The 10,431-nt window shown below is 41.4% G+C and overlaps 1 protein-coding gene across 3 annotated transcripts; it reads right to left on the reverse strand.

The window, feature by feature from the left end:
• Positions 1-5,492: 5,492 nt before the first annotated feature.
• LOC127652134 (microfibril-associated glycoprotein 4-like) lies at positions 5,493-10,420 on the reverse strand. 3 transcript variants are annotated; one of them, XM_052138193.1, is made up of 7 exons: positions 10,301-10,420; positions 9,211-10,067; positions 9,015-9,065; positions 8,644-8,853; positions 7,736-7,832; positions 6,094-6,261; positions 5,493-5,889 (listed from the first exon to the last, which is right to left on the reverse strand). In XM_052138193.1, the coding sequence occupies exons 3-7, from the start codon at positions 9,018-9,020 to the stop codon at positions 5,630-5,632; spliced, it is 741 nt and encodes a 246-aa protein (XP_051994153.1). In that variant the 5' UTR covers positions 9,021-9,065; positions 9,211-10,067; positions 10,301-10,420; the 3' UTR covers positions 5,493-5,629. The 3 variants fall into 3 exon arrangements, with proteins under 3 accessions (XP_051994153.1, XP_051994154.1, XP_051994152.1); XM_052138194.1 differs by having other exon boundaries at positions 9,015-9,061; positions 9,211-10,342; XM_052138192.1 differs by having other exon boundaries at positions 9,211-10,342.
• Between the last annotated feature and the right edge of the window lie 11 nt (positions 10,421-10,431).

A 10,431-nucleotide genomic window follows, 5' to 3' on the forward strand; every position in this document is an offset into this window, starting at 1 on the left:
TGTCAGTTGTTTTCTAAGAATGTTTAGGAACTTAATTGAGGTATTTTTCTGATAATGTCTACCAGACAAAATACCACATTCTCTATCTCTGCTTTATGTTTTTGTCACGATTCACTGTTGTCTGCCCTGTGTTTTGCCTCTGTCATCTGTTCCCCATGGACTACACTTCCCATAATTCCCTGCCCTCATCACTGCCTGCTGTCTTCCTTTGTCCTCACCTGTGTTTCGTCTACTCATTAGTCTTTTTGTATATTATGCCCTGTTGGTTGCTTGTTCTTGGTCAGTTGTTGAATGTATGTACTTGAATGTATCCTGACCTACCGTGTTTTGCCTGTGCCATTCGTGGATGTTTTCTCCTGTCTATGTTTTTGTCTCCCCTCGTGGATGTTTTATTTTGTTCCTGTGTCGGTGCTTACACATGGAAGGAGTATGTGGAGCTCATTTTGGAGACATTCGCTGCAGAGGAACCACCTCTCTCAATCCCGGGTTCAGCTTCTGAACATTCCACGCCTGCCACGGCCAATGCCCAAGCCTGCCACGGCCAACGAGCTGGAAGTCTCGTCCATCCCAGAGCCAGCGTTGCCAGCCTCATCCATCCCAGAGCCAGCGTTGCCAGACTCGTCCGCCCGGAGGAGGAGGAGAAGAAAGCCTTCCACGGCTCCCCCTCCCGAGACTTCCACGGCTCCCCCTCCCCTTAGGGCATGTGTAAGCACCGACACAGGAACAAAATAAAACATCCACGAGGGGAGACAAAAACATAGACAGGAGAAAACATCCACGAAGGGCACAGGCAAAACACGGTAGGTCAGGATACATTCAAGTACATACATTCAACAACTGACCAAGAACAAGCAACCAACAGGGCATAATATACAAAAAGACTAATGAGTAGACGAAACACAGGTGAGGACAAAGGAAGACAGCTGGCAGTGATGAGGGCAGGGAATTATGGGAAGTGTAGTCCATGGGGAACAGATGACAGAGGTAAAACACAGGGCAGACAACAGTGAATCGTGACAAAAACATAAAGCAGAGATAGAGAATGTGGTATTTTGTCTGGTAGACATTATCAGAAAAATAACTCAATTAAGTTCCTAAACATTCTTAGAAAACAACTGACAGAGGCCAGATTGTATATTAGTCTGGCGGAGTCTGAAATATGATTGAGAACATGGGTAATAATCATCATTATGGGAAAATACGTTACAAAACAAGTCAAATGGACCATCAGATGACCGTACTAACATTTGCAGAGTATTTTCAGTTGTATTTCACCATTATTCAGAAGAACAAAATGACTTGCATGAAAACAAACGATGGTTTCATACTGATAAAAGTTTGTAAAAAAACTGGACCTGCTCACTTTTACAATCAATGAATTATACTTCAAATTATAGGATCTGTTTTACTCTTGAATTCAAAGATGTTTGTAAGCGCTGTAATTATGGTTTTGGTCAAGTTTGCAGCGTCATCATTAGCTGCGGTGGCAACAGATACAAGAAGTTCTTCAACCTCAAAGTTGACATTAACACAACAAATTACAATGCTGGCATTCTCTGTCCCAGCTGAGTTTCTGAACTCCTTGTCCATTCACAACGCCAAGCATGAAGTTTGCTCTTTAGACCTTGCGTGTGTTTCCAGCAGGCTGCATTGGAGGCAGCGCTGGTGCTGAATTTCTACAGGCAAAGCAAAACAGTGACTTGAATTGGATTCTGGGGTCAAACACTGTTCTCCAGAAACACTAATGAAATTATAGTGAAATTTTAAATGCTTGACAATAAGGACACAATAAGCATCACGGATGAGTGTCACTGTCAAACATCATAGCAGTTACTGTATCACACACTGCTGTCTTGCCCTACAACTATTGGAGTCTACTGAAGTATGATGGAGGACATGGGGCAATACTCTTTTTTATTATTAGTGTACTTATGCATGAACTTTGCATGGGTTTCATCTTAAATGTATATGTACACACAAATGGCAGATTTTGGACTAACTGATGACTGTCCTAAAATTTGCAAAGTAGCAGCATTTGGCATTTCAACATTACGGTTTCATGCAAGAATGACTCAAATGGTTTTCATCATTACAGATGGTTTCATGCTGATAATGGTTTGAAAATAAAATGTCATTGTGTATGAGTCAACAGTCTGAACTTCACAGCCTCAATAGTGAACAATATGTTTGGCCAAAAGTGTTGGAGTATCACACACTGATGATGAGGAAACACAAAAGCAGAAAGAGAAACTGATCCAGGAACAGGACAATTGGAAATCCCAGTATTCTGCAGGCTACCAGAAATATAGTTATAGAGTAAAAAAGGCTTGACTATATGCAAAGATGGTCCAAAGTTATAATGTATTTTGGCCAGTTTCATGACATTTGGATCAGCAGGCAGTACAGCCACCAAACAGCTTCAGGGCATGGCAGCAATAATGAGTTCTCAAATTACCAAGTTGTAACATTATCTGACCCAAACTTGGAGACGATCTGTTAAATTGAGTGATATTTTGAACTATTAGTAGCGCTAGAGTTTGAGAGATCAACACCAAAGATGCCTTTATGAATGTTTAGACCGTCCCCAGCCAGTGTTCCTGTTGTGAATATTTACAGACACACAATATGCAGGTATGTACAGTTGTGCTCAAAAGTTTGCACACCCTGGCAGTTTGGTAGACCAAGAAAGATTTCAGCCACAACTGCCAGAAGAAGAAAATCCCACAGGTAACCTCAGGAGAAGTACAGGCTGCTCTGGAAAAAAAGACGGTGTGGTTGTTTCCAGGAGCACAATACAATCATACTTGAACAAAAATTAGCTGTATGGTTGTTTTGCCAGAAAGAAGCCTTTACTGCACCATTGCCTTAAAAAAGCCCGGTTACAATATGGCCGACAACACCTCGACACACCTCACAGCTTCTGGCACACTGTAATTTGGAGTGACGAGACCAAAATCGAGCTTTATGGTCACAACCATAAGCATTATGTTTGGAGAGGGGTCAACAAGACCTATAGTGAAAAGAATCCTATCCCCACTGTGAAGCATGGTGGTGCCTCGCTGATGTTTTTGGGGGGGCTCTAAAGGCATGGGGGAATTTTGTGAAAATTGATGGCAAGATGAATGCAGCATGTTATCAGAAAATACTGGCAGACAATTTGAAAGCTGCATGAAAGCTGCGCATTGGACACTCTTGGACTTTCCAGCACGACAATGACCCTAAGCACAAGGCCAAGTTGACCCTCCAGTGGTTACAGCAGGAAAAAAAGAGATGCTTCTGGAGTGGCCATCTCAGGCTCCTGACCTTAATATCATCCAGCCACTCTGGGGAGATCTCTAACGTGTGGTTCATGCAAGACGTTCATGGCTATACCACCTGCAAGAATTGTGTCCTTGAGAACTTATCTCCAGGTTGCTCCAGGGGATTGTCCCTGTAATAAGTGCAAGTTGTTTTGGATAAAAGCGTCTGCCAAATGCATAAATGTAAATGAGCCGTATCATCCAAAGATCCAGCTATTGTCTTCCACCGTAGCTTCACGCGGGCACAAGCTACGTGCTACAGATGCTGCACCCGAAACTCAGTTAAATTGTCTGCACTTATATAGTGCCTTTTTAACCTTATCGGTATTTAAAGCGCTTTACACTGTTGACTCCATTCACACACACATTCATACACCAATGGCGGCAGAGCTGCTATGCAAGATGCTAGCCTGCCATTGGGAGCAACTTGGGGTTCAGTGTCTTTCCCAAGAACACTTCGGCATGTGAGCCAGGCATGGAGTCATGTGAGCCAGGATTCAAAACACCAACCCTGCGATTAGTGGCCAACCCGCTCTACCAACTGAGCCACTGCCACCCCGTACATTGCAGCGTGGCTCTCACTGGACATTAGCAGACCCTTAAAAAGCATTCAAAGCCGCTGTTGGTTAATTATGATCTTATGGATACACTCGTGCTTCGAATGGACTCAGTGACAGGGCGGAAGAGACCCCTTCTGTTCCCTGAGAATTGGCTTGACAATATAAATAATATTTTTAATGAAGAACTTACAGTGGATACACCATGGTTGGGACTTCAGTTGTTCTTTCATACAGACCGTATCCATGCCACCACTGTAAGCGGTTGTATAAACAGAACATTTCAAGACTCACACCTATAAGTAAATGCGGTTGTTTGGCAGTCCCAAATACTGACTGTGTGAACATAGCCTATAAGGGGCCTTGAGGAGAGAACCACCCCAGTGATGGCCTTTATACAGGTACAGTTTGGTAGTTGTTTCCTGAGAGTGTAGTGTTTGAAGACCAACAGGAGAACTGTTATCTCTGATGAGATCTGTGCTACACTTGGAGGAAAATATGTACATAACACATACAATTATTTTGGGTAGATAATTGTACCCTAAGGAAATGGTTCTCAACCTTTTTGACTCCATGGCCCCCCCATTGTCAGAGAAAATATTCGAAGACCACCCATGTAGGCTATTAGATACATCTATTATAAGATATTTCCTAAAAACATCTGAATCCAGAAATGTCTAGAACTGTATATTCTTCTTAAAAAGCAAGTTGTTGAAGGCAGTTATTACATTATTAGCATGTCCAGTAAGTTGAATTATAATAATTATTTAAAAAGTATCATAATCTATCATACTTTCAATAATTTTAAGAGATCTTGAGGCCCCCCGGAAGTGTGCTGAGGCACCCTAGTGAGTCCTGACCCCCTGGTTGAGAACCACTGCCCTTAGGACCGTTTGTGTACCTTTAAGAGGTAAATGCACCTGTACCCTTTGTTTCCTCCTTACGAGTCCCCAAACAAGGGTACTACTGCAGCACCTTTTTTTTCTGAGTGTACGGTAGTTGAACATATCCTTCACCAAGTGCTGGAACACCTGAGCAGGATATTCTTCAGATGATGGGTGTGGCTTAAGACAGTGTTACCTTGTCCTCCTGGACTCTAAAGTAAAGAAAATACTTACATTTGCTCCACTGCAAACTATGCAGCTTTGAAATGTGTATTCTTTTTGTTGCCAAGAGGTCAATATGTGATGTTTACATCCTTTAGATCTCTTCATCATATGAATTCCCTGGTCAGTTTACAGCAGAAAGCTAAACGTCTTGACTTGAGCTTGCACATTAATGAAAGTGAATGGAGTTAGAAGTCTAGTCTAGTGAGACTTATGTCGATTTAGTCACATGTGTGTATCCATTGGCAAATTTGATCATGAACCTACTATTTGTCCTATGTAATTTATAACTTATTAAAACCCTTGAGCATGACATCAATTCCTTTGTTGCAGAGTCCTTAGGTCCTAGTTTTGTATGCTCAAGGCCTAATTTGACCACACCTTTGGACAAACAAATTTAGTAGGAGAGAATATACCTGTTGTATATGAGCATGACACTGTACCTGTGCACACAGCAAACTTGAACCCTGTTTCAAGATGATTGATATGCACATAAAAATATTGATACTAAATGTTTTACTAAACTTGTGATTTTTATTTACAATGAAATGTAAGTTTCATAAAGAGATAGAAGAGATATTCTTACATGTTTGCTCAGTTACACAGTTATAAGTGGAAAGGAAAACGTTAAACTGTCATAATGAAAATAAAATGTTTCTATAATGGCCTAAGAGACACTTTTGATCTTCATAGTGATTGATTTCATACTGATGGCAGTATTACTGTTCTTCCAGGTCGTCCAAACAGCTCCAATGGCATAATGTGTGGCATCTTCTCCCCATAAGTACACACCGTTGGGGTTTGTAGAATGACAGTTTGAGTACCAAAATCCCCCAAGAAACATTTTGGCACAATTATTGTCATGGATGTCTTGGTCTTTGTCAAAAGTGGAGAATTTGTATCCACTGTGGCCAGATAAAGAGTCGCCTGCAGAGGAGCGTTAAATTACGACATTAACAACATTTACAAACTGTAACTAACCGTCTTGATCTACGCTGAAGACAAGAAAAATAATGGATTGAAAATATATTCAAGGAAAAATATTGAAAAACACATGATCAAATGTGGATCATTCGAATACGTTATTATACTCCAGTTCAGTTTGCATCAGTAGAAACAAATCTGTGTTACCTGCCCCTCCATCTTTAAACCCTGAAACATGCAGTTGATACCCTTCACATTCAGAGTCCACAGAGAAGTATGAATACAGAGCGTAACCTTTCCTTCCTGTAAAGTCCTCCATGTCCACTCTCAGCATGTATTTCCTGTTACGTGTGAGCTGGTAAAGTTTCTCCAACCCTGTCCGAACAAACACATTATAACCACACTAGACATGAGACCAGCTCCTCGTGTTGGAAAAGCCAGCAGTGTTTTCAGGAGATATAGAGCATGGGCGAAACATCAGACGCAACAGGTACAATTTCTCTCTAACCACACTGGAAATGCAAGATCTCTCGCCAATAAAATTGAGTTTATGAAAAGCTAGAAGGGAGTACAGCGGTTGCAGCATGATGTGTCTCACGGTAACGTGGTTGAAGATTTCTGACACAAACACTAGATGCCTGATGAGGTCTAATTTGATCTCATGTGGTCTCTAGGGGGGTCTGATAAAGTCTAATTTGATCTGATGTGGTCTCAAGGGTCTGATAAGGACCAATGTGATCTGATGTGGTCTCGAGGGGGCCTGGTGTGGTCTAATGTGGTCTCTAGAGGGTCTGATGAGATCTAATGTGCTCTCTAAGGGGTCTGGTGTGGTCAAATGTGGTCTCTAAGGGGTCTAATTGGGTCTGATGTTGTCTCTAAGGGGTCTGCTAAGGTCTAATTTGATCTGATGTGGTCTCTGTAGGGTTTGATTAGGTCTCTAGAGGGTCTGATGAGGTCTATCAGGTCTGGTGTGGTCTTTAGAGTGTCTAATGGATCTAATATGGTATCTAGGGGGTCTGGAGTGGTCTCTATGTGGTGTAACGGGGTCTGATGTGGTCTCTAGAGGGTATGATGAGGCCTCCAGGGGGTCTGATGAGTTCTAATGCCATCTCTAAGGGGTCTGGAGTGGTCAAATGTGATCTCTAGGAGGCCCAATTGGGACTGATGTGGTCTCTAGAGGGTCAGATAAGGTCTGATGTGGTCACTTGGGGGTCTGCTAAGGTCTAATTTGATCTGATGTGGTCTCTGTAGGGTTTGATGAGATCTCTAGGGGGTCTGATGAGGTCTATAAGGTCTGGTGTGGTCTTTAGAGGGTCTAATGGATCTAAAATGGTATCTAGGGGGTCTGGAGTCGTCTCTAGGCGGTCTAACAGGTTCTGTTGTGGTCTCTAGAGGGCCTGGTAAGATATGATGTGGTCTCTAGGGGGTCTGATAAGGTCTAATTTTACCTGATGTGGTCTCTATATGGTATGATGAGGTTTCTAGAGGGTCTGATGACCTGATGTGGCCTCTAGATGGTCTGATGAGATTTATAGAGGGTCTGATGAGATGTAGTGAGGTCTGATGTAGTCTCTAGGTGGTCGAATATCTAATGAGGTTTTCTATGTATCTCTCAGTCCTCCTAAGCTTTTAGAACTATTTTCTATAAAACTGTCAAGCCAACATCACAGATTTTCCACACTAACTTGAATTATCTAGCTGTTATCTCCTATTCTGTAATTTACACCTACTGCTGTACCACCTCAATTTCAGTCAGGGGATGAATAAAGTACTATCCTATCCTGTAATTAAATGTAAATGTTGTTAACTCCAACACAACCAAAAGTGACAGACTGCTGTAAGTGCTTACCTAGCCAGTACTCTCCAATGATGTCCCCAAATCCTCTCTTGTACTCTTTCCAAGGCCGATAGAAATTCACACTGCCGTCCAATCGTCTCTGAATCACCTGATAAATGTTATATACATTTATATATACACACTAATCAGCCACAATATTAAAACTATCTGCCCAATATTGTGTAGGTCCCCCTCGTGCCCCCAAAACAGCACCAACCCGCTTGTCAGAACTGCATTCAGAGATGAGATTCTTCAGCACAATTGTATAGAGCAGTTATCTGAGTTACTGTAGACTTTATCAGTTCACACCAGTCTGACCATCCTCTGTTGATCTCTCTCATACACAAGAGTTTCATACACAGAACTGAAGCACCTGACCAGTATCTGCATTATTTTATGCATTGCACTGCTGCCATACATTGGCTGATTAGATAATCACATGGATGTTTGTTGGTGTCAGACGGCTGGTTTGAGTATTTCTGGGATTTTCACACTGAACGGTCTCTAGAATTTACTCAGAATGGTGCCAAAAAGACAAAACATCCAGTGATGGTCAGATCTGTGTATGAAACACTTGTTCATGAGAGATCAACAGAGAATGATCAGACTGTGTGAACTGATAAAGTCTACAGTAACTCAGATAATCACTCTGTATAATTGTGCTGAAGAATATCATCTCTGAATGCTGTTCTGACATGTGGGTTGGTGCTGTTGTGGTGGCACAAGGGGGACCTACACAATATTAGGCAGGTGCTTTTAATGTTGTGGCTGATCAGTGTATATATAATGGTTATTTCACAGTGGTGTCATTTGTGTGGTATTGGTAACATTTCTTGAACCATGTCACAATTCTTTGTAAATTTCCTGACTATGAGCTATATTGAGTGTGTGTATATAATTATCTAATGTCACATTCATACCGTCCATCCTCCTTTATCATCATCTGCACCAGTTGAGACCATGTCACAGTACACCCAGACAGGAATGTTCCCTGCCGGATAGATGGAGTAAATGCCACTGACCGTTTGTCCTTTAGTATTAATCTGAGAACAGTCAACAGGACTAAATTCATCAGTACTACACTCACTCCCCAGTACAACAGGGAGCAGAGCAGCAAAAACCAGCATCATCTAGACATGAGACAGAAAGAGAGATGAGCAATCATTGTGACACATTTCTAACTGAAATTATTATTTACTGAAATATAGAAATTATTTCAAACTGAAATAAATCAAATGTGATACCAGACTTTAGGAATTTAGAGTGACTCAAAGAAATCAGATGAACTTACTGCCATTTTCTGAATCTTGACTTGATCTCGATCACAGTTGAGATTTACTATCTTGAAGAAAGTGCAACACATTACACAGATTGTTTTAGGTCATTCGGTTGAGTAGCTTTGAATTTTCTGAAAACTGTATTCAATTCTGAATGTCCAGACTATCTGTAAGGTGAATGATAGGCTGAAGAATAAAACCGCAACTTACCGTTTGTGTTCAACTTGCGTTATCCTGAGGTGAAGCAAACACAGTTAAGGCTCCTCTTCTGTGTAACAGTCAAAGTCCATTTGAAGCAAGTCAGTTTACTCAGTGGTCATCGACCACTGTTGTGTACATAAGTAAACAAGTCCCTGCCAAGTTGAGATATTGTCAAAGACATGGGATTCAGAAATCTTTCAAATGTTCTTCCTCGGGTTCCTAATTTGTCTTGTTTGTGGAAAGTCTCTTTGGATCATGCAGACACCTAAATCATAATTGTCAAATGATGTACATCCTCAAGATGTTGAATGAATGTTACATTTAAATAGCACTTTTACAGACACTGCACCAGTGTGCAGCATCCACCTGGATGATTGACAGCAGCTATAGTGCACCAGTACACCCACCACACCCCAGCTATTGGTGGAGAGGAGAGAGTCGAGTGATACAGCCAATTAATGGATGGGGATTATTAAGAGGCCATGATTGATAAGGGCCAATGGGGGAATTTGGCCAGGACACCTGGGTTACATCCCTGCTTATTTAAGAGAAGTGCAATGGGATTTTTAATGACCAGAGTCAGGACTTTTTACAGTATAGTGTCCCCGTCACTGTACTGGGGTGAGACCCACACAGTCCGTCCGAAGAAATGGGTCCATTTTGAGCACAATGATAAAATTATTTGCAAAGTAACAGTGTGGGCAGTCAGTCCTATAGATCAGAACTGAAAATCTAATCAGAATTGTATTCAATCTGAAGAAAAGATACTGACAAAACTGTATGCGCTGGAATCACTGGTACACCGCAAATCTTGTGGGTCACGTATAAGGGAATATATTGGCAGCAAGATTTATCACCTCTGATACCTTTAAAAAAAAAAAAAAAAATAGCAAGCAACAGTTACAGGACAAACGCGTGTGAGGCACATGTGTGACATCATATAGCATGATCCAAAAAATTAAAGCACAAGTACGTTTTTTTTCTTCTACCAATTATTGCAAAAGTTTAGAGCAGATTTAACTTAAATTAGCAACTTTTGACCAACAGATGGTGCTGTCACCAAACTTTTACTCTCTGGCACGGTAACATAGACACTTACCAATGTAATTTTAATGCAAGACTTGCCAAAACACACTTCCAATGTGGCTTCTTCACTGGTGCTTTACAGGAAAATGGGCAGGAATATTTGAGTGAGAGACCTTTAAACCTGTCGAAATATGTGCCAACTAA

This window comes from Xyrauchen texanus, chromosome 11, assembly GCF_025860055.1.
Source record: "Xyrauchen texanus isolate HMW12.3.18 chromosome 11, RBS_HiC_50CHRs, whole genome shotgun sequence".
In the NCBI taxonomy this organism is placed as follows: Eukaryota; Metazoa; Chordata; class Actinopteri; order Cypriniformes; family Catostomidae; genus Xyrauchen; species Xyrauchen texanus.

Bases quoted from the DNA above. Each gene is read 5' to 3' on its own strand.
- LOC127652134 (XM_052138193.1), bottom strand. The intron at 7,833-8,643 runs GTATGAATGTGA...AACATTTATCAG, and splicing joins ATGATAAAGGAGGATGGACG to GTGATTCAGAGACGATTGGA. The intron at 5,890-6,093 runs GTAACACAGATT...GCTCCTCTGCAG, and splicing joins GTTTAAAGATGGAGGGGCAG to GCGACTCTTTATCTGGCCAC.